Here is a 23,821-nt window from a genome sequence, read left to right as displayed (position 1 = left end):
ACAATAATATGTAAAATGATAACCATTGATAATTTCCTACCATTTTGTCTGTAATTTGCTAAGTCCCCCCTATTATTATGTTATCCTTCTTTTATTCTTTAAAATAAAAAATAGAAAAAAAAAAAAAGAAGTTTGCAGCTCTACTGAACAGAATTTCATGTTGTTTTCCTAAGGGTTCTTTCAAATTACAAAACAACTAGGCTTACCAATGTTACAATAACCTTGCCAGCACTGCGTGTTATTGGTTTAAGCATTTAAGCTAATTTAGCCAGCATAATGTGGCCCCTCAGGTGCATTTACTTGACCTCTATGAAGGATGAATATTTCCCATGAGCTTTCCATTTGGGCTTCATCCATGAGAAGTTATTTAATTATGTACTCTATTTGTGCTTAGGGTCCACATTTTAAAAATTATAACTTTGAATGAATTATATTATCAACCTATGCTTATCAAATCTTTTTTCTTTTTTGCCTTATCACCCATCCCAGGAGCTCTTTTAGATCATTTTTCCATGAAAACTTAATGTTGCATATATGCCCTATTTCTATTTACGTACTGTTTATAGGTCTGTACTTTATGCTTACACAGGAACCCAAGAACCCGCTTCTGTCCCCGCGGGGGCAATATTGCCCCCATTGAGAATGTGCAATAAACTAAATTCAGCTATGCAGCTCAACTAAGTAATAATGAACTAATGATAATGAACTAAATAATAATTGCACTTCATAAATAAACCAAATTCCACATATATTTTCTGGGAACCTATTATGTAAAAGCAATAAGTCACTTGCTCTGGATTTGAAAATGAAGCCAAGGGGCCTGGTATATTTTCTTCTGGCATTTTTAATGCAAATAGATGAAGAAGTAGGAGGAATAGTCTGAAGAGGGCCTTGGGGTCCTTAAATGGAGCATCAGTAGCAACAGCAGCAACTGATGCCGTAAGAAGAAGGTGAGCAGGTGCATTTTGCACAGAATCAGAGAACTGGAGGCGAAGGCCATGCTGGGCTCTTCTCTCAGCAGATAGGACGAGCTGCCTGGAGGACCAAGAGGGTCCCATCAGCTCGGAGAGCTGGTTCAAGGCCCAGTTTGCAATTCATGTGCTGTGTGACTCTGGGCCAGCCACACTGTCTTAGATTACAAATCCAGAAAATAGAAGAGAATAATAACACCCACCCCTCCAAGTCGGTGTTAGGATGAAATGAGACACTGTTTCCTAAGATGTTAGCACAGTGCTCACCCAGAGGCGGGAACTCAGAGACTGTCTGTTAGCATTATTACCTTTCAAGAAAGTTGTCTGCAAGTGTTCAGATATTTGGGGGTCAGAGATTATGTTAGTCAGCTCTTCATCACTATAACTACCCGAGACAATAGAGATAAAGGTTTTATTTAGGCTCAGAGTCTTGGGGGCCCAGTCCGAGGTCAGGTGGACCTATATTGCTTTGGGCCTCTGGAGGGTGCACTAGATGGCAATGGCAGGGAGCCCAGAGGGGGCAAAACTGCACACTTCCTCAGCCAGGAAGCCAAAGAGAGAGAGAGAGAGAGAGAGAGAGAGAGAGAGAGAGAGGAAGAGACTGCGTCCCACAATCCCCTTCGGAGGCACACCCCCATCACCTGAACACCTCCCACTAGGCCCCACCCCTTAAGAGTCACGCCACCTCCCAATAGTATCGCCTGGGGACCTTGGGAGACATTCAACAAACTACGGCAAACTATAGCAGGAATGGTTCTGGAAAAACGTCTTTCATGGTTCTCAAGAGGAGCATGACCTTCAGATATGGACCAAAACTAAGTGCAGAACTTACTCGCAAAGGAACTTACTGCCTTGCTGCATTCTTTTCTCCCTGACCTCCTCCTTCTTCTTACTCTCTAGCCTTGTGCTGTTGAAGTTTGAATGTTTACACGAGGCACCTGGGGATCTTACTAACATGCAGATTCTGGTTCAGTGCTATGTACGTTCCCACGGACAGCTGCTGGGGCCGATTAGCCTTGACCTTGTGCTGGCCCAGTGGTTGGGATGGGTGTGTGTGGGGGGTGGGTCATCGAAAGGCATCAGGCACGGGGAGGTGAGTGAGGGAAGTGGACTGCAGATCTCCACTTCCTGCCGCAGGACCACAGGCCTAACCTTTGTCTCTTCTGATTATAAACTGATCTCCCCTCTCTCCCACCCAGCTCAGGGGCTATGAATCTGCCTGGTCCTGGGGTGAGATTTTCAACTCCACCAGCACCACAGAGCAGTGTTGGAAATATCTGCCCCTCTCCACAGGGCACTGACTCTAGGCAGACACTTGGCTCCTAAGAAAGGATGTACCCAGCAGCCCTGAGCTAAGAAGATGGGATCTGAGTGCAATGCTGACTCATCTCTCCAGGGCCTAGAGCACCCGCAGGTGGGGGTGGGGGACGCAGTGCTGCTTAAGAAAGGCAAGTGGCATTGGCAGGTTTATCATCCCTTGCAGAGGCCAACTTACTCAGCAGCTCCTTGTGCCCAGCTTGCGGTGAAAAACACTCCGTGGGCCTCTTGACTTCATTATCACATTCCCTTTGTACTTGATCACTGACATCATGTAAAACGGGGCCAGGGTTTTATCAATACCCTCCTAACTTACCAGAGATGGAAGGTCATCTCCAATTCAAGCATCCTGTGTCCTTGCTGGAACAGGAGGCAAATGGCCTCGTCCTGAGACAGAATCTGAGACGTCTGAGGTTAAAATTTGAATCCTCCCTTCAATTCTGGGTGAGGGGCTTCATGGCTGTGCAACCTGGGACTAGTGATTTTACCTCTTTCTCAGTTGTGCAAAAGAGATAATTAGAAAATACCAGCAGTACTGCACAAGGTCTTATGTTTCCTTAGTTATCCTCATAAGTTTTTTTTTGTTTGTTTTTTTCCAGTACCAGGAATTGAACTCATGACCTCGTGCTTGCCAGGCAGGCACTGTGCAGCTGAGCTAAATCCCCAGCCCCGTCATCAGTTTTTTTGAAGTAAGAATGTCACTGTTCCTATTTTGCAGATAAGGACTATTATGGCTTGTATCTGGATACTCCCTAAAGTCTCGTATGCTCACAAGTGGGGGTTTTTGGAGGTGGCTGGATTTAGGGTGTGTGAATATGGATTAAGGGTGTGTGATACCTACATTAACCCACTGACTAGTTTAACATAGTTTTGCGAGAAGATAATGGGAAGAACCAGTCTGGGTGTGGGTGATGCCAACCAATAGGCTTGCAGCCTGAATGGAATAAAAGGGAAAGGAAGGCTCACTGATGGCTGGCTCCTGCCTACCTTGCCATGGACGATTTTGCCTCTGTGATGCCTCTCTGCCATGCTGTCCTGTCTTGGAGCCGGTCAACTATGGACTGAAACCTCTACAAGCTGTGAGCTAAAATAAAACCTTTCCTCCTTTTTAACTTGTAGGTGTCAAGTATTTTGTCCCAGCAGCGATGAAGTAACTAAGACAAGGACACTGCTGCTTAGGGAGGTAGCAAGGTGATGTTGGCCCTGAAGGCTGCTCTGAGCATTTAACACAGCATGTACAAAGTGCCTGGCACCCAGCAGGTCCTTCTGTGGGTGACCACAAGTGTCTCGGTGCAGGAGTTGTAGCCATCTCTTGCCCTTGTCCTGCAATCCCTCAAACATGCAGTGGACTCTTTAGGATGGCGCTCTGTGCTAGAGGCAGCCACAGGGCTCTGGGCAACTGACCAGAGTCAGGTAACTGTCTGGACACTCCTGAGGCTGGCAGAATAGGCAGGGACATCGGTGGCAGACATTCATTGAGCCCAGGTCCTGCTTGACCATGTGTGCTCTGCACCTTTTTAAGAGTTTTGTGTGGATCATCTCACAAAAGCTTCCAAGCCAAGCATAAGACTTCTACTATGCTGTTCCCATTTTATAGAAAACTAAGGCCTAGCGAGGGTGGATTAGTGTCCTAGGGCTGCTGTAACAAATTACCACCAACTGGGTGGTTGGAAATATTCTCTTGCAAGTCTGGAGGCCAGAAGTCTAGATTCAAGGCATTAGCAGGGCTCCAGCCTCTCTGAAGGGTCAGTGGAAGATCCTTCTCTGCCTCTTCCAGCTCCTGGCTCCTGGTGGCCTTGACGTCCCTCAGCTTGCACCTGTGTCACTCCATAGTCACACGGGGTTCTTTCCTGAGTGTGTTTTCCCATATCTTCACCTGAGGACATCAGTCACTGGCTTTAGGTCCCTCCCTCATCCAGTGTGACTACATTTCAACTGGCTGCATTTGCAAAGACCCTGTTTGCAAACAAGGTGGTGCAGAGAAGAAGTGACCTACTGGAGGAGACAACAGAGCTCCAAGTTGAACCTGGTTCAGTGAAGCCCAAGTCTGTGCTTAGCTATTTCAGTAATGATGTAATGTGGATCTCGCCACCCTAAGATGCTCCTCCTTTACTTGGAACTGGTGTGGGCAAAAGGGACACAATGGGAGTTATCTCAGAATGGGATGAGGGGCTGAGGTCTCGCTACAGATAAGACAAAGCTGTCTCTGTCTCTCAACTTCAGGCAGAAACGACATGACACACAGCTGGTTTTTGCAAAGCCTTCTGGAGTTTGCACAGCAGTCTGACAGAGTGTCACAGGGTGACCTCCCAGGATCTCACTGGCTTCACTTCATCACCCCCATTTGTCTGATGGGAAAATTGAGACCCAGACAGTGTCATGAGAAAGTGCATTGGAAAATGATTTGGAAATTCCAGAGTACTCTGCTAATAAGGAGGTTATTAATAATCCTAATTAGGAGGAGCCACAGCAATGCTCAGAGTCCCTACCCATGAGAGAGTCAGTTTTAGGCAATAAACAAAACCAGGCATGGTTCTAAGTCCTCAGTAAATATTACTTAATTTAATTCAACTAATGACAACAGCCCAGGAGAAAGGTAGCAGGATTAATTGACACTGTTGTAAGGAGGAATGCTAGCAGGTTAGAAACTGTGTCTGGTATCCTTGTACCTTAGAAATATTACGTTTTCTTCTTCTGGGCATTGGCAAATAAAAGACAGAAAATCTGGAGCCAGGGCAGGAAAAAATAGGTTTTCTACTGAGAGAAGACAGCGGGTATGTTTCTACCTTAACAGGACAGGGCTTATAATCATGGCTATAGTAAGAGCAATATAATCAGTAACTCTCCAGAACAGTGGTGCATAGGGCTCGGGAGACAAACATGCTTCTCTCCTCCCGCAGCTTCCTTCCCTCCCCTCTCTGACCTCTCCCCCCACCGCCCCCGTGAGTGCTCTCTATGGACCCCACAGTCAGCCTGGCTAGGGTCAGGGCTAGGTGACCTGGGGAGGTCACCTGGGTGACATGTGAGGAAAACCTGGCTTGGATGCGCACATTTTCCTAAAGGAAGGAAGGACTATGTCTAACAAGGGTGTGAACTAGGGACTCTTCATTATATTTCGGGCCATATAGGATAGAAATGGGCTTCCAGCCCAGATCTGGAATGAGAACTCAAGAGATTTGGGTCAATTAGTAAGACTGAGACAAGTATATATGGAAGGATTAATTGGTCTAGCAAGTATCACTGCCCAGAAGCAATCCTGTCTTGACATATGGATAACGCAGTGCTTAATTTCCATTAACGCTTTTTCCTATATCTTCAAAAGGGGAAGGAAAGTCATACTGACTTGTCCACTTCACTCTGACAGCTTCATAGTCTCAAAGTGGAATATTTATAGGGCTTTCCTCTCTGTAGCAGGGATTATAACAATAGCAGTAACAACATCAACAGTGATAGCAACAAGAGCAACAGTAATAACCAGGGTGAGGAGCCTGTGGGGCTTAAGAATGGGGCCAGCATCTCCACAGGGGACAGAAGGATGGAGAAATGGAGGAGAAGGATGGAAGAGCGGGAAGGTGACTGTCTCAAGGTCATGATTTAGTTACAGTGCCAAAGAGAACAATAACCACCATGCTGGGCCAGGCATTGTGTGGGGCACTAGGCCAGAGATTCTGCAGGTTGTCACAATAGGCCTGACAGAGGTTCCACCAGGGAAGCCCATTTCCCAGATGGTGTAGGATGCCTGCCAATGGGGGAAGGGTAGGCTTGTGAGGAGATGGGAGGAGTCTGGAGAAAGGATGTGGAGAGGTTCAAGGTTGTCTGGGGGCCTGCACCCCCTTTCCAAAAAACACTGCTTTGTTCCCAGTCCCTCCCCTTCCTCTCCCCTTTGCTGCCACCACATCCTATCCTCAAACCAGGCTCTCAGCTGCCTGAGATGCAGGTTTCAAGGTCCACAGGAATGTTGCCGGGGAATTTGCATAGCTACCTTGGCTACAAGCAAGCAAAGGTTGCCATGGAAACCCTTCATCTCTTCCCAGACCCATAGACAGTTCTCCCTCCCCTGACATTCCATCCCTTCCCTCCCCTCACACAGGGGCAGGAGGACCAGGGAGCCTGGCACAGGCAGGGGCCTGTGGGTCCTGCCCCAGATGCAAACCTCCCTCCTTGCCTCAGGGCTCCTTCATCCAGGCTGCCCCGATGATGATCTCTCTCCAGCTCCAAGCACGTCATTCCCCTCCAGCACCCTCCATGGTTCCCCATGTCCTGGAGGAGTAAGCACACACTCCTTGTCCTGGCACTCAAGGCCTTCTCACTTGCAAACACGGCTTCATGTCAGGCTGGGATCCCACCAGTCAGCTCCCACCACAGGGATCAGGACATCTCATCCATGTGCCCAGTTTAGCTCCCTGTCCACAGCAGGCACTTGGGAAGGGAGGAATGACAGGGGCCAGCCGACTCTACTCTTAACATTCCCTTGGTTTCAGCTGCCCTTGAGACAAATTGGAGTTTGGCAACTGGATCGTTCTGGGAGGATCCTCCTCCAAGACCAGGCAGCCGCACACCTCAATTCCTCTTGTCACATCCTAGTCATCCTCAGGAGCCAGCTCAGATGCCACCTCCCCCAGGAAGGCCTCCCAGATGCTCTGGGGCACCAATGCCTGCCTGACCTTGAGCTCACCATGGCCTTGCGTGTGCAGAGCACCCTTCTCTCTCCTCCCAAGTCCTTTGAGTGCAGGAGCCTGCGTTCCTCAATTCTGTATCCCAGTGGTTAGGACTTGCTACCACAAGGTGCTCAGGCAGCAAATAAGATTTAAATTTATTCTCATCAAAGGCTGCTGTAATTTTCCAACACTCTGGGGCTTTTTAAGCAGGCTCGACATTTGGTAAAGCTCACAGCATCGACACACCTACCACTTGTGTGATCTGCCACCTGGCTGATGCTGCTTCTCTGGGAGTAGAATGGGTTAAATCAAATCACCAGATCAAAACATCTGAGCTTCAGAGGTGAACTTCCTCTTCTGTGAGTAGCTCTGCTTCCACCCGGGGCCTCTACAGCCTGTTCTCCCTGCATCTGCGAGCGTGATCTCCTAAGGCTCTGCGAGGTCACTCTGCCCACGCCCTCCAGCGGCTTCCCCTCAGGGTCTTACAGCTTGATGGCTGCTCTTCAGAGGCCCTTAGAGTTTGGGTCTGGAGCATCCCCAAAGATGCGTGGATCAGGCTAGGGGTGTGAAAAGGTGCGTGGAGTATAGGGAGCTGTACTCAGGATGGTTAGTGCATTATCGGTGTACAGCTGAACGCACCGTCGGGGTGGAGGCTGGTCAGCAGAGGCAGGGGACTGGGGTGTGACCGGGAAGGGAGTACCTCATCTATCTCCCCTTTGGGCTCCTGCCTTCTCTCTGCTTCCTGGCTACCACAACATGAGTAGTTTTCTCTGCCCCGGCCGCTTCCACCATGCTATTTCTGCACTTGAGCTAAAATGTCTGAAACAGTGAGACAAGATAAATCTCTCCTCCTTTAAATTGTGGCTGTTGGGTATTGGGTTTCAGCAATGAGAAAGTGACTGAGACAGAGGCCAAAGCCTGTTTAAGAGGATTTCCCCACTCCATCTTTTTCCTCCCATCACTTACTCACATGCAAAGCATGGCCCGGCCTCAGGACCTTTGCACCTGCTCTTTTTTTTCAACCTGGACATTCTTTCTGTGTTTCACTGTGGGGCTTGTGCTGTCATCTATTCAGGTCTCCCCCCTCAGTGTCGTCTCCAGATAGAAGACATTGCTGCTCAACCATCACTTGAAATCTCTCTAAACCCTGCTTAACTTTCCTCATGGCAGTGCTGCCTTCTGACATATCCCATACATGTTTGTTTACTTGTATCCCTTTGTGGTACGTCAAATGGTCTCCTATCCCCAAAAAAGATATACTCAGATTTTAACCCCTGTACCTAGGGATGTGACCCTTTGGGAAATTGGATCTTTGAGACAGATGTGATCAAGCTGAGAACTGGGCCCTGACCCAGTGATGAGTGTCCTTATTTCTTTTTAAAGGGGAAGGTTGGTCCCAGAGCCAGAGGGAAGGCCACGTGAGACTGGCAGAGACTGGAGAGCTGCAGTGCCAAGCTGAAATGCCAAGGAGTTCTGGTGGCTGCTGGAAGCTAGAACACAGAATGAAGCCTAGATTTCGGATTTCTTCCGGAAGTTTTAAGCCACTTCCTGTGTGGCACCCTGGAACATCGACTCCGGGGAGGACAGGGCTGTGAGTTTAATCCCTGCTGAATCCAGCACTTGGCAAGGGTAGATGCTCCCTCAGTATCTTTCTAGATGAGGGAGATGACTCATTTTGCAAGTCTTTACCAAAAGTGACAATGTGCCCGTCACTGCATTACGTTCTGGGGCTGCAGACGCCTTTCAGGGAACCTGGAGAACTTCCCCGCTCATGTAAGGCTCCACCCACCACTGCCTCCTCTGCTCCAGAATGATGGTCACTGTTCTGGAATCACTTTCTCAAGCACTTTCCGCCGCTCACCAAGGAGCCAAGTGAACAAACCTAAGACGTACTTATATATTCTCCGATTTTCCAAACCAGAAAGCCAAGATTCAGAGAGGTGCAGAAGTTTGCCCAAGTTCACTCAACCAGAGAGGGGCTTGACCCCAGGGCAGGCTGCTTCTTACAGAAGGAGACAGAGCCCAGGGCCTGAAGAGTATCAGTGAAGGAAGCAATTCTCAGGAAGCAGCCCAGCAGGCTCCCTAGGATGTGTTTGCTGAGCACCTACTGACTGTAGTGATAGCAAGGGGTCCCGTGTCCCGAGACAGAAGCTGGGAGCAGGGCACTGTGGCCCTAGCAGCAAGCGTGGGCAGATGAAGCCGAATGCCAGCTTCAGGGAGAGTCAGTTGATTTGGCTAAGTGACCCTCTCTCTGGGTCTGCAGACAGCTGTGCAGGCGTCTGTCCCCCACCCCAGCAGTCAGCTGTCCCCAAGCCTCTTAGGTGTGACAGTCCTCAGCAGCAGTCACCAAGCCCCTCAAGGCAGCCTCAGTCCCGGCGTCTCACTTCTAGTAGCTCAGGGAAGCCGGCCTTGTCCTCCGGCTCCCCTCTGAGCCTCAGCACACGTGACACTCAGACTTATTGACACTGGCGGAGAGGAACAGTGGCTCAAAGCATGAGCAAAGGACTCCTCTTCCAATAAGACGGGAGCCTGGGAGCCCAGAAGCTATTTTTAAAGGAGTTCTAGAAGTGTTTGTTTTTAAAATATCATGAAATGGTTATTACCAACTTTATTTTTTTCCTCCTGCCTTCTTCCCAAGCAGGTGCAGTGAGATTAGTGGTAATTTCAAAAGCAGGATTGCCTCCGTGTCAATTTCCTGCTAATGAGCAAAACACGCTGTGTAATTGCTATGTATTGAAGGAGGCAACAATGCGTTTTCGGCGGCGGTTTAACAGGCCGGGGCCTGGTTTAGCAGATGTTCTGAGACTCGCTTCCCAATGCGGAGCAGCCGAACCCGGAGGAGAAGGTGACATTTGCCTTTCCATCCACGCCGGGTCTCTCGGAGGACACGAGACAGAGGTCAGCGCCACATCCGAAGTGCCTCCTCTGCTATCTGTTACCGGGGACCAACGTCCGGTCATCAAAAGGTCTGACAGTTTGCTTGGACTTCCAACCAGTCAAGGCTGTCATCAGCTCTGCAACCCTGCTGTGTGACTTTAACCTCGCCGAGCCTCAGTGTCACCATCTCTCGAATGGGCACCTCTAGCTGACGTGTCCACCCAGCTCACCCCCTCACCCGGACGCAGGGACTTCTGCCATAGGACATCTGCTCCTCTTGCTGCTTTTGGCAGAATCCTTGGTGCTGGCGACATGAAGGCCGATGTCGCCATCTTCCCGTGCCTTCCCTGGCCACCCAATTGTCTGCTCCCATTCTTAACATGCTGTGTGTTTTCCCCTCAGCACCTGACACCTTCCAATTCCATAGGACTTATAGGTTTGTTTTTTTTTTTTTTTTTTCCACCAACTGCCTGTCCTAACGAGAATATGAGCTCCTGGAGGATGATTTGAAACTTACATTCTCCTTTGACTAAGTCTAAGTGCCAAGAACAGTGCCCGGTATACAGTAAGCATTCAATGAATGCTGAAGGAGTGATGCACATAGAACTCTTAGCCCGATGCCCACAGTGCAGTAGTAGCTCAATAAGTGGTAGCATATGTTTGTATTCCAATGACCTCAAGCGGAGCACCTTCATTTTTAATTCACTACCTTCTATTTGCCAGGCATCAACGGGAACAGATGCTTTTGCTTAATTACCTTCGCATCCTCCCTCCTTCCAAGGCAGGTATGTACGGCTGCCATTCTCCTTTGATGGAGGCTCGGAGAGATGGAACTGGCAGGAAGCAGGGTTGAGTCTGTGTCACCTCAGCCTGGGTGCTGGGTCCTCTTTCCAGGACCAGCCATGTCCACCTGGCTCCTGAATGTAAGAGGTGCCTGATGAATGGGATTTCCCTGCCATTAAGGAGCAAGGGGTTGGGGTCCTTTGGTTTGAGCCTCTGCAAACAGGAGTCAAACACAAGGTAGGAAAGAGCGTTCCAGGCAGAGAGCATAGCTTGAGCAAAGGCTTAGGAGTCAGCAGCTGTGTTTCTTGTGCATCTATTACGTGCCCAGCTCTAGGTGAGATGCAATGGGAGGGAAGAGACAAGAGATAGCACCTTGGGAGAAGAGCACCCAGGAGGCACTAGTGAACAGTGAAAGAATCTCACAATTTAAAAGCTCTTTGCAGCTCAAGTAGCCCCAGTCCCTGGGACTGCCCTCCCCACCAAACTAAGCCAAAAGTGACCTTAGTCAAGGGAGGGCTGTCAGGAGCAACAGCAAAGAACAGTGAGCGCCTACTTTACTTGAGTGTGCATGCAGCTGCTCCAGGGTGCGGCAGCAGGTCCGGCCTGCATTCTGCCCATGTGGAAAGTGCACAGGTGTTCTGGGAGTCAGAAGCCCGCAGCTATCCCATGCTGCAGAGGCTGGGATAGCTCTGTGGGCTCCATTGACCTATGGGTGTGAGGAAGGCTTGGGGTCAGAGTCTGGGGCCTGGGATCCTGACCTGAACCAGTGCTTGAGGAGACCCCAAGGTGGAGAGGAAGCACATGGGCCTCAGAGCCCTGCGCACCTGGGTGTAGGTCTGGATTCCATTGCTCACTGGCCTCAGTTTCCTCCTGCACAAAGTTGAGCTCTTACTGTCCCTCTTATGGACCGAGTGCATAACATGGTACTTTGTAAATGACCTTAAGAGGAAGGGACAAGCTGGATGTGGTGGTGCACGCCTGTAATTCCAGCACTTGGGAGGCTGAGGTAGGAGGATCTCTAAGAGTTGGGGGTCACCCTGGGATGCATAGTGAGGTCAATGCCAGGCTGCACTACAAAGTGAGATCCTGTCTCAAAAAATAAAAAGGAGAGAAATAGAGAGAGAGAGAAAGGGACAGAAACTCACCCAGTGGTGCTCAGAAAGGCTTCAAAAGAACTTGGTCAACCAGCAAGTGTGTGCTGATCACCTACTATGTGCAAACCCTAAGGTGTGTGCTGGGGGTGAAGGGGTCAAAATTATGGCCAAGGACCCGCCCATCTCATGCCCACCTGGTGGCATGAAGCACTACTACACTTTCCGTGGTTCCAACCCAGCCTTGGACACTGGCTGTCCCAGTTATTTTAAGAGGCGGAGCCACCCGGGAGCCACTGGCAGGGGTTTGGGTCAGAAGGAACTGCTATGAACCTTGGCTCCTTTCTAACTATGTGAGTCTCAATCAAGTGACTAAATCTTCCCGTGCCTCAGGATGGCCACCTGCAAACCAGGGAAAAAATAGGACCTGTTGCATCAAGCGTGGGTGAGGAAGCCCGGCCGTGGTCAGTGCCTGGTCAGCAGCAGGCATTCCTGGTCTGGTTATTATTGTTACTGCTGTTAATGAGGTTGCTTGTGTGCCTGCTCCTCCTGCCTCTCAGGCAGCTGCCTCCTGGGAAGCCAGAGGTGCGTCTTAGTCCTGTTTGGCACTGGCAAAGGATCAGAGCGACGCATGGCTCACGCAAGGTGCTAATCAACAGTTTTGAGGTAGATGGAGGAGGGATTGAATGATCACCATCTCCTCAGAGGGCCATCTCTTCGCTTGCCATTGGGAGAGTGCACTTTTAGCTCTTCTTTTTTTTCTTTTTTTAGGTCTTTGGTTTTTTCCCGGTACCAGGAATTGAACTCATGATCTTGTGCTTGCCAGGCAGGCGCTGTGCCGCTGAGCTAAATCCCCAGCTCCACTTTTAGCTCTTGATCGTCTTCCAGGGCATCCCTTCCCGAGTGCTTCTCACAGTGGTGCTCAGGAAAAGCCAGCCTGCATCCCTGTCTAGGACGTGACCTTGAGGTCAATGCACGGGTCCAGAGCTGCCCCTCTGCCCTGAGCCCCGGCTGCCTCTCTGACCAACGTTCATCCTCCCATCTGGTAATGGGACACATGCCGCCAGCACTCCCCTTCTGTCCATCCCCTGCCCTGGGTGCCAGGAAGGCATCTGCCTCTTCCACCTTCCCCTGGGAAACTCGGGCCCAGCAGTCCCTCCATCACAAACAATCCTGGGCTGCAGGCCTGATGGTGGAAAATGAATATTCTGTCTGCTTTTCAGCTTCCAGATTGATTGGGGACAAACGGGAACTCACCCCCTCAACCAATCATCCGAGGCAGTCAGCTGTAACTAGGTATACACTTAAACAGTCGGCGTGTGAAATAGCACGCCTGCACTCCGCTGATTAGAAAAATAAAATCTCAAATCATTATTCTCCACAGTGACAGGCTGGGGGCCCTGGGATGGGAGGGGTGGGTGCAGGTGACCGGGCATCTCAGTGCTCACTCTGAGTCATCACTGATAGCCCCACCTTCTGTCCTTCTAAGCCTTGTACACTATTTCATCTTTCAAGCTGCACTGGCAAAGGAAGAAATCACCCAGTTCTCTGGTTTTCATAATCAAGTAATAAAAGTAACACGTGTCTGCTCTGTGCCAAGCACCTTACACACATGAGCTCATTTCAACCCTCTCTGACCCCACCAGAGAAGGACCTTTATGATGCCCATGGTACAGATAAGCAAGCTGAGGCCCAGGGAGGTGAAATAATGCACCTAGGTTTACCCAGCCCCAGAATGTCTCAACTCTGACATTGGACTCCATGCAAATATTTACTGGAAGTCTCCTGGGCCTTTGGTATTGCCACAGATTCTGAGGGGTGGGGACCTGAAGACCTCCCTGCACCCCATGGAGAAGATCAGTGGAAACAGACTGTAGAGAAAGAAATGAGGCCAGAGTAGAATGGTACAGGCTTGTAATCTCAGCTACTGAGTGGCTGAGGCAGGAGGATCACAAGTTCAGGGCCAGTCTGGGCAACCTCCCAAGACTCTGTCTTAAAATAAAAATGGAAAGGGCTGGGGGTGTAGCTCAGTGTAAAGGCCTTGGGTCCAATGGCCAGTACCATGAAAAAGAGTGAAGAGGTGGGGAAGACATGGCTATTGTTGACGGAAGCTGTCCCAGAAGTCAGTCAGTATGAAGGCCCCTTACCCTGATAATTCCACCTGGCTCTCCTGGCTACCACAGAAGGAGAACCTCCCTTATACTTTTTTGACACACGGGGAAGCCGAGGCCCTGAGAGGTGAGGTCATGCCTCCAGTTAAGTGGTTGAGCCTAGATTTGAACCCAGGTCCTGCTACTAGGGGGCCCTCACCAAGCAGCCCCTCCTGAAGGTCTGTGGTAGTTTCTGGGAGGGTGGAGCCCTGAGGGGGCCAGAGGAGGCAACGAGGAGCAGGAGAAGTCAGTGGAGGGAAGATTCTGGGAGTGCAAGGGGCTGGTGGACTGGGTGCTGACCGCGCAGACTTCTGCATGACCGGGAGGCAGAGGGCTGGCAGCCAGCCAGGCAGTGGCCACACCAAGCTGAGCCCTGGAGGCCGAGTTAAGAGCTCAAACTGCCAGAGGCACAGATGGATTTTAAGCTGGGAAACCCTGACCTTTGAGTTGGCAGATTTGGCTTGTTTTGCTAAGCAGAGAATTCCCTGTAGGGTTTTCAAAACCTGTAGCCTCTCCTCAGCTACCTGTTCAGCCACCCCTTTCTCTTCCTCCTTCCCTCCCTCCTTCTCTTCCTTCCTTTCTTCCTTCCTTCCTTCTTTCCTTTCTTTTTCCCTCTCTCCCTCCCTTCCCTTCCCTCCCCTTTGTAAGTTTTTACATTTTGAGACAGGAGCTCACGAAGCTGCCCAGGCTGGTCTTCAACTTGCCATCTCCCTGCCTCAGCCTCCCAGAGTGCTGGGATTGCAGGCATGCACCACCGCACCCAGCCCATCACTCCTTTCAAGGACAACAAGGGTCAGGGGGTGCCAAGCTCAGTAATGGTGGTCTCTTGTATATTACCTTTTTTGAGGGAGTCCCTTGAAAATAAATGTCATGATTGGAATAAATGAAATTCATGGGCTCACAAAATTCAGCCATCTCCCATTCGCATTCCCTACCCTGGACATGTGTCCTTTCCCAGACAGATCTGCCGAGCACATGCTTTCACGGAATAAGAAATACAATGTGGTCTGCTTTGGAGAGTGTGGGCGTGGAAGACCCTGGCTGAGAGCCACACAGCATTTGGCACTGGAAGGTCCTCAAGTTCTCAAGCCATTGCAGGGTCAGCTCCTTTCCTTTCTCCTCTGGAAGGCCTAGCATCCCGGAAGCCCCAACTCTCCCAAGATGCACTTCACACAACCAGTCTGCCTTCGAACTCCCCAAGTCATTAGGGGCTTCAAGCAGGGTCTCTTCCCCCAGTACTGAGGATGGAATTGAGCTTTATCCCTGTTTTGAGGCAGGCTGTAAGTTACCCAGGTTAGGCTTGAACTTGCAATCCTCCTGCCTCAGCTTCCCAGGGCACCGGGATTATAGGCATGCCTCGCCATGCCTGGCATGGGGCTGGTTTCATGGCACGGGCAAATCAGATGCCTTTCCACATCAGCCTGCCTGGCCGTGGTGGCTGGGGATGCACTGGGTGCACTGGAGATGAGCAGTGGACTGAGCTGTCCAAGGCGGGGCAAGACCCACCCTGGAGGGCAGGGCTGAGGCTGCACGGATGCCTGGAGGGGCCGCTGATGTCCCAGGACCTCTTCCCAGGCTGTCAGACCAATAATTTAGGCAGCTTTATGGAGGGGAAGCAGCACCATCTCTAGAGAGTGGAGACTAGAAAGGCTATTAGATTCCCAGCGGCACACAGGATGTGGCCCCCTCTACCCTCCTGCCACAAAGAAACACCCCGCCTCCGATGCCGGCAGCACCAAGGTGACAGGAGTCAGCTCTGTGTCCAGGTCCTGGGTTTGCTGCTATAGGGGCTGGCAGAGAAGGCAAAGGAACCACTCCTGCCTCAGCAAGCACAGCACCTGGGGAGACTCACAAGAACAACATCTAAGACAACTCTAGGAAACAGAGGAGGATCTTAATATTCACTGAACACCCTTTAGGATCAGGCCTGGGGGTTATCTTTGCCCTGTTGAACACCTCCTCAGCCTTCAAAACCCATCTTAAATATCACCCCCTCTAGGAAACCTTCTTCGATGCTCCACCCCAGGCTCAGTCTGCCCCTTCTCCTGCTACTGCTACTGCAGTTTCCGGCACACTGTCCTGTAATCGTGTGTATGTGGGACTGTCTCCTGTCCAGCCTGAGGACAAGGGCTGAATCTTTGGGAAGTGATTCCCTTTTTTTTTTTTTGTACTAGGAATCGAACTCACAACTTACAGCTTGCCAGGCAAGTGCTGTGCCGCTGAGCTATATCCCCGGCCGGTAGAAGGGCTGAATCTTATATAATATCATTTCTCTGGTGCTTAGAAAATAGCAGGTAATTCTCGAAATGTTTGAGGAAATGAATATCAGGGGCCAACTGTGGCCGTGAAGCCAACGTTTGGTGTCCCCAACTCTCGGAACCTGTAGATACCGGCGTAAGGACCAGCTGTGCAGAGATGCCAGCAGGAAGAGGATCCCAGCGACCTCCGCGGAGGAGGAAGCCGTGCTGGGCAGTCACTGACCTTGCTGCCGAGCCAGTGAGCACCAGCTTCCCAGCGAGCACATCAACCAACCGAGCTATAAATTAAAAAGGGAAAAAAAGAGAAAAAAACCCAGCCCAAACCCAGATCTGCTAATTCTAACCCACTCTATTTTTTCCTCACAGCTGCTGGGGAGGGAATGCACTGTGACTTTCAGAGGGAACATTTCTTTGGCGTAAGCTCCCCTCTCCCTTCCTGCCCCATTATTTCCCTTCTTTTGGGTCCAACCTGGGTGGAGCGTGGACGACTTTGCCATCACACAGACCTGGGTTCGAATACCGGCTCTGTTGTTTCTTAATCACGTGTCTCCGGGCTTCCCTATCCCCCCCTGTAAAACCCCGACATGACGCAGTTTAGGGAAGCGGTGAGGTCCTGGGGCGAGAAGTCCCCGCTGCCATCCACTTCCGCCCTTCCAAGGGTCCACAGGCACTGCCCTGCAGGGTGCCTGGTTGGAAGGGAGGCGGGGCTGACTTCCTGTCCCCACCCCTCCCTCTGCCCTAGGAGCACTCTCACCCACCCAAGGTGAAGAGCTCAGACCATCACTTACCCTCACAGCTCCCCCCGCACACACGAAGACACTGAGGCCCAGAGCGGGAGAGGACCTCGGCGCAGCCAGCTGTCTCCCCACCTCGCATATGGTGTGCGCGCTTTTCCTCCCATAGTAAAAACAGTGGCATCTGCCGTTTGTCAAGCCCTCACTGACATGCCAGGCACTGAATTATCCTCACATCCTACGAGGAGAAAAACACCCATAAAAGGAAAAAGTGGATAAAATGAACCTCATTAAAATGAGAACTTCTGCTTTCTGAAACAGACTGTTAAGAAAATGAAAAGACCAGCCGCAGGATGGGATAAAGCATTTGTGGTTCTCAAATCTGATAAAAGACTTGTGTCAAGAATATAGAGACTATTCTCAAAACCAATAACAAAACAAGCAACTTCCCAAAGCAGATGAGACATTTGAAGAGACTGCATGGAAGAGATCCATGGATAGAGCAAAGGAACCCATGAAACTGCTCAACATCATTCATCGTTAGGAAAACGCAAATTAATCACTCAAGCAGATGCCCTGACTCCCCTGTCCAAGTGGCTAAAGTTAGGCAGGTAGGTAATAATAAGTGTCGGCAATGGTGAGGGTGAGTGGGGGCTCTCAGACCCATCCAGGGGAATGGAAAATGGTCTAGTTATTTTAGAAAACTGAGTTTCTTGAAAGTTAAGTACACATCTACCAGAAATCCTACTCCTTGGTATTTATCTCAGAGAAATGGAAACATTCACCCACCCAAAGACTTGTTTAGGAATGTCCACAGCAGCGCCATGTTTCCTGCCAGCCCGAGTGGAAACAACCCCCTGTCCACCGTGGATGACTGTGCATGCTGTTAGCCACACAATGGGACGGTGCCCACCAGCAAGAGCCGATGGAGCAGCGACACTCAAGGCAGCGTACACTGGTCTCAAGGCATTGAGTGGAACAGAACAGGCCCGAGATGGAGCTCATTCTACGTGCTCCAAATTCCACAGGCTTCTAGAAAATGTAAATGAATGTGTAGAGGCAGAGAGCAGAGCCTGGTAGAGAGAGCTGAGAGGAAAACTAACAGAAAAGCCATGGAAACTCTCTGAGGTGATGAATATGTTCATTATCTTGATTGCAGTAATGGTTTCATGGATATATATACACATATATATGTCTTGAAACATATCATTTTAAACATTGAACAGCATTTTCAAAAGGCTATGAAAAATCCTATGCAGTCATATTATACTGTTTTGCAGATGAATAAACCGGAGAGGTTACGTCATTCGCATAAGGTCAGCCAGTAGGAAGGCGTGGAGCTGGGATCAAGTCCAAGAGGTTGTGATGAACCAACTCTACCCCGAAATCACTAGGGTGCTCTGGCCCCGGACTCTCAATGGTTTGGTGTTATCTGGCTGAAAAGGGAGGGAGACAGGGAGAGGGAGAGAGGGAGAGAGAAAAAAGGAGAGAGGGAGGAAAGGAGCGGGGGAGAAGGAGAAGAGGAGGAAGAAGAGGGGGGAGGAAGGGGGAATAAAAAAGGAAAAAGAGGGAGAGAGAGAGAGGATGAAGACGAGGAAGAGGGGGAGGGGAGGGAGCAGAAGGAGAGGGGGAAGGAAGCAGAAGGAGAGAAGAGAGGAGAAAAGAGAGAGGAAGAAAGGGGAGGGAGAGGAAGGGAAGAGGAGGGGGAAGGAAGGCGGGAGAGGGTGAAGGAAGGTGGGAGAGAGAGACGGCATGGAGCGGTGGAGGACAGAGGCCAGCAGGGAAGACAGGGACGTGGACAGCAGGCTCAGAGGAGCAGGGCAGTCAGTTCCCAAGACCCCTGCTCCCCTTGTGGCTGCACAGACGAGGGCAGGAGCTGTCTCTGCGAGCTTGCCACGAGCGCTGTGTAGATAGAGGGAACACAGGACGGCACATGCTGGGTGGCCTGGCCTCTGCCCTTGTCCTACCTCTTGTTCCACCATGGCCAGCCTGTCTGTCCTGGGAACCTCCTGAGCGGCAGCAGAGATCAGTGTGATGTTTCAGGAGGAGCTTTCTGGCTCCATCTTGGATGCAGGTACCCCAGTGGGCCCAAGGCGGTGAGAGGGGTCCCCTGGGGTGCTAGGAGGCTGACTGTGCCCCCTTCCCCACCAGTCAGTCACGCTGAGCATGAGCTCAAACTCCTACCCTGGCATCAGAACTTGGTCCTCCTGGCTCTGTTCCCGGCATAGCATAGTGGCCCGGCCAGCTGGCCCTCGCCGCTCACTTCCCCTCGCCCTGAACCCTCCTCTCCATGTCTCCTCTCAGCTGCTTGGTCTCCCTGCCGGGTCTCAGCTCACATGGCTCTTTCTCGGAGGGGCCTGGCCACCTTTCTAGGGAACACGCTTACCCACCCCAACCCTGGCACAGCAGTGGTCCCCTCTCATATTTTTGGGGTCACTTGTTTGTCATGTGTGTTGATGCTTAGATCAGAGACTGGTAAGCAGAAAACGCTGGGTAAACGTGCATCACTTCAGCAGACCGCAGACCCCGTCTATGCGTGCCACCGTTGAACGCTGTCCTAGCCCTTTCAGCTCAGGGGAGTGCTGTGTGACCTTGGGCTAGAGACCAAATTGCCTAAGGACATTTCTCAGACACTGTCCCTGTTGTTAAGTGACACGTGACTGTCTATGTGGAATGACAGGAGACGTGTTTGATGTGGCACACTCAGCTCCAACTTGGAGATTCAGGGATTGGCAAAAAGTATGTGGCCTTGATATAAGTGCTTGACTTCTAGCCTCAAATACGAAATAGGCACGCTGGACTTCGCTCTGTGCCGGTGGTGTGTGAGAAGCCCCAAGGCTCTGCATGCCTATGTTCTCGGGCGTGAAGGAGAGAACCAGGACATGGGGAAGGCCCCGTGGGACCCACTGGTACCCGTAAGTCCTCTGCAGGGCTGAGGCCACGTGGCTCCACCAGAGCCGGCTGGGGCTCAGACAGCCGCGTTAGTATTCTCCAAGGAGGGCCGAGGACTCTCTCTAGAAAGCAAACAGTCAGGGGCCGGGGCCCATGGCTGTGAGGGAGAAGCTTGTTCAATCTATTACTGAACACAACGGTCCATGCGTGTTGGGTGGAAGACCTGTGTTTCTGTACGCATCGCAGATGAGCCAGGGCGGGCGCTGGCTCACAGGGCGACACGGTCTGACCTGACAGCTGCGGGCACAGAGCGACTCTGAGTTGCGTGTCCCATGCTCACCTGTGGGCCCTCAGATAGTACTGGGTCAGTGTCCACCCTCACTTCGCGGAGGAAGAGGCCAAGGCTCAGAGCCTGCGCAGGGCTATGCGGGCGGGAAGGCGAGGCTGAGGGCAGAACCCACGCCGGCCCGTTTGCAGCAGGATGGCGGAGTTCGGCTCGTCTGGACACTTCTTTGCATAGGTGGGGAGACAGGTATTTTCCTGGAGCCCTGCGCCCACAGAAACTAGAAGGAGAGGGGATCTGGCTCAGTGAGTGCTTAGGCGGTGCCGGGCGCTGTTAAGCCTCAGCTTTTGTCTCCTTATCCACGCCCCAAGGAGACGCCCTGAGCCACGTACAGCCAGGGAAACTGAGGCTCAGTGTGATAGAGCAAGTAGGTAGCAGAGCAGAGATGGGAACCTGGACCTGTCACATCCCAGGGAGGGCTGTCTGGGGACCTGTGGTAGGTGGTCTTCTCTCCGTGTGCCTGTCCCTCCATCACAAAGATGACAAACTGGCTTCTGGGTGACCTCTGCTTTGGCAAAGCCGGCTCGGAAAGGATCGCAAGGGGCCAGGGGCTCTGCTCGCGCTGAGCTGCAGATCCTGGGCTGAGGCAGGCAGAGATGACTGACACAGAGCCGTGGTTTTGAGGCTGCCCTGAGGGAAGGGAGAACCAGCATGGCCCCAAGTCCACCTCCGAGTCGGGCCTCCAGGTCTGCCCACCGAGACCTCTGCATGCACACAGCCCACTGTGCTGAGGGTAAATCGAACTCCTACCTGGCCTGCAAAGCCCCACACTGTTTGTCTTGTTGCACACACACGGCTGGCTTTGTCAACAACCATGCTGTCCACTGCGCACTGCAACCCCGCAGCGCTGGTCTTCTTTTGTCTCCTTGAGTACATCAAACGTGGTCTTCCTTCCCTCAGGGACTTCTCGTTCTCTTCCCTGGAACATTCCCACTCCCATCCCTGGTCCTCCCTGGGGCTCCCTTCCCCCATCTCTCCAGCCCGTGCTTATATTTCCTTCCCCAGGGAGACTTCATCTGGTCCCTCTGGTCAATCACCATGATCATTTCCTTGATTTTCTTCTAACTCCTTGTCCACAGTGCATGCTCCATGGTTATTATCTGATTGATCTGATTTATCTCATTAGAACATAAGGGCCATCAAGGCAGCGACCTCATCTGTCTTGTTCTCGGCTTTCACCCCAGTACTTAGCCCTGGGCCTGGCTCTGGGTTCGTGGTCAGTAAGTATTTGTTGAATGACTAAATGACCACTGCACATGTGTGCTGGCAAAATCACAGGAGCCTGGCTGAGGGAAAAGTCCTTTTCTGTCCCTTCTCTTTTATGTGATCAAAGGCTCAAGTGGGTCCCTTTCTCCAGCCTCAGTTTCCTCAGGAGTAAAGAGGAAGTGGCTAGCTCTGACTCGGGTTTTATGGAATAGCAGGTTCTACTGCTCTGTGTCATCCTTGGCCCTGCAGGTCATGAGGTCAGCCGGAGCTCACCTGTTCCCCAGCACGACCTCAGCTGAAGTCTTCCTGACAGATCAGCGCACAGCCCGGTGCTGTGTGCTTTAGGAACAACTGCAGGGCTGGACTCGGCAAGTCATCTGGGCCCTCGCTTTCTCCTGAAATTCCTCTAGCACCTGGCTTGCCGTTCCTGATCAGCACTTGTGCCTGGCTTTCTGCGACCCAGATGAGAATCACTTTAGCTTGGCAGGGGCTCTCAGTCCTGACTGCAGGTTTGAATCACCTGGGGAACCCTCCAAAAGCCACCTGCTTTCAGGTCCCACTCCCAGAGGGACGCTGAACAGATTTGGCATGAGATCAGGCTTTGGCGTTCCTTTCAAAGCTCTCAAGTGACACTGAGGAGCAGCTGCAGATAAGGACCCCTGGTTCCACAGTCGGGGGGCGTAGGCAGACTCTGCTGGAGGATATCTGTGAAGCCACAGATTGCAGACTCCGCACGGACCCGAGGGTCAGGGTCTCTACCAGCAGCAAGTGGGGCCCAAGAGTCTACATCTTTAATAAGTGGCCTGGAGCATGCTTTGATTGCTTTTAAAAATAGCTCTATGGATGAATTGGCTTATCATAAACTACATGTTTAAAGAGTATAAATTGAAAAGCTTTGACATACGTATACCCATGAAACCTTCACTACAATCAGACAGTAGACGTAGTCATTCAACCCCCAAATGTCCTCAGACACCCCTTAAACTTCAAGCTTTGCTGCCTTAGAATAAAAAGCTGAGCAGACAAGCACAGGAATGGAGAGGCTAAACTTTGTCCTTAGGGATACTCAGGTTCTTGTTCCAGTGCTGGTGGGACCCCAGGGAAGTTGCTTTACCTCTCTGAGCCTCCATCTCTTCATTGAAATGGTCCCTGCTTCCCCATGTCAGTGGGGTCATTAAGGGAGATGACTGGCAATCACTCGGCTCAAAGTGGCTGCCATCAACCTCAGATCTGCCATCACCTCCTCTCTCCTTGTGGCAGGCTGAGAGGAGGGAGAGGGACAGGGAACGTGCATTAGATGGCTTCCTGTTGCTAACACAAATCCACGAAGTGGAGAAGTTATAAAGAAAGAATCTGATTGTGACGTAATGTTCTGAAGGTCCAAGGGCGGAGGGTTCACATCTAGAGATGGCCTCCTTTCTGGCCAAGTCTGGGGGCGGATCAGGGTGTCTCGTAGTCTGGCTCCGGCCCCCAGAGGTGGAGGACATCTCCAGCCTCTCAGTAGCTCACAGTGGGGATTAGACGCCAACAGGGGCTTCCGAGGGGGCAAATCACATAATGAGCCCTAGTGGGAGGGAGAGAAGTCACACACCCAGCAGCAGAGAGGAGGGAGGTCGCACATCCTGGCCTCATGGGAGAGAGGAGAGAGGTTCGGCAGGGTGAGGAGGTACCAAGGGCTGTGTCTTCTCCGTCAGTGCCCTTGACCCAGCACCACGCTGGCACATACTTGGTTCACGGTGGAGCGAGGCGTGGCACATTGCCACATTGAAGATGCCGGGGCTAGGGCTGGGGTGTGTGGGGCAGACACCACTTTCTCTCCCACCCACACGCGCCCCACTGGCTGGGGTTGCCAGCCTGCCGCTGGACCCTCGGCTCTCCTCGCAGTCTCCCGATCTCTCCAGAACACCCACGTTTCTATTCTGGCTCATTTGTTTCTCTTCTGAAGTCCATTGTTCACCCAGTTGCTCATTTAATCCACTGACTAAGCAGGTGAGTGTGGATAATCCCTCCTGCATCAGTCACCCGTGGTGTTGGGTGATTGCTAAGTGCTTGCTGAGGAGGGAACAGAGGAGAGGACGCAGGCTCCCTGTTCCTGCGCTCTTCCCGGGGTGTGTGTGTGTGTGTGTGTGTGTGTGTGTGTGAGTTTATCTGTGCACTTGAGTCTGTACTTTGCCCCACCCATGCTGGAGAGGTCAGGGCCCTTTCCTGGCTAGCAGCCCATTTTTACTGAGTGGCGCTGTGAGTTCTCCATGAATCTGTGCAAATTTTTTCCTGTCAACTGAGCTGCCCCCTCTTGGAGGGTGGAGGCCACTCTGCAGGCATTTGTTGCACTCACCTCAGAGTACCTGTCGTAGTTTTGTACGTCACATCATGGGTACTCTGGGTGACAGCTGGGAGACAGAACCAATCAATCACAATCATGATATCAAGAATTACTATGTATTCAGCTCTTAGCCAAGTCTGTAGTCACTTCCTACATGCCACGTTATTAGACCCTCAGAATAACCCCTGAGCATGGTGTCACTGGCCTGGTTTTACTCT

The 23,821-nt window shown here is 51.4% G+C and overlaps 1 protein-coding gene across 2 annotated transcripts in view; it reads right to left on the bottom strand.

Annotated features, from left to right (window-relative positions):
* Sez6l (seizure related 6 homolog (mouse)-like) overlaps nucleotides 1-23,821 on the bottom strand; it is a 176,648-nt gene that overhangs the window by 95,972 nt on the left and 56,855 nt on the right. The window contains exon 1 of one of the 2 annotated variants that reach the window (XM_013520286.1): nucleotides 16,894-17,049. The exons of the other annotated variant lie outside the window; for it this stretch is intronic. Within the exon in view, the coding sequence (XP_013375740.1) occupies nucleotides 16,894-17,023 (130 nt within the window). The 5' untranslated portion in view covers nucleotides 17,024-17,049. Of the gene's footprint in view, nucleotides 1-16,893; nucleotides 17,050-23,821 lie in introns of those variants that run through there. 2 annotated transcript variants of the gene reach the window in all.

Source organism: Chinchilla lanigera, unplaced genomic scaffold (genome assembly GCF_000276665.1).
Source record: "Chinchilla lanigera isolate Chin_1 unplaced genomic scaffold, ChiLan1.0 scaffold00054, whole genome shotgun sequence".
Taxonomy (NCBI): Eukaryota; Metazoa; Chordata; class Mammalia; order Rodentia; family Chinchillidae; genus Chinchilla; species Chinchilla lanigera.
The sequence above is the reverse complement of the archived record's forward strand: the minus strand, read 5'-3'. Positions and strand labels throughout refer to the sequence as shown.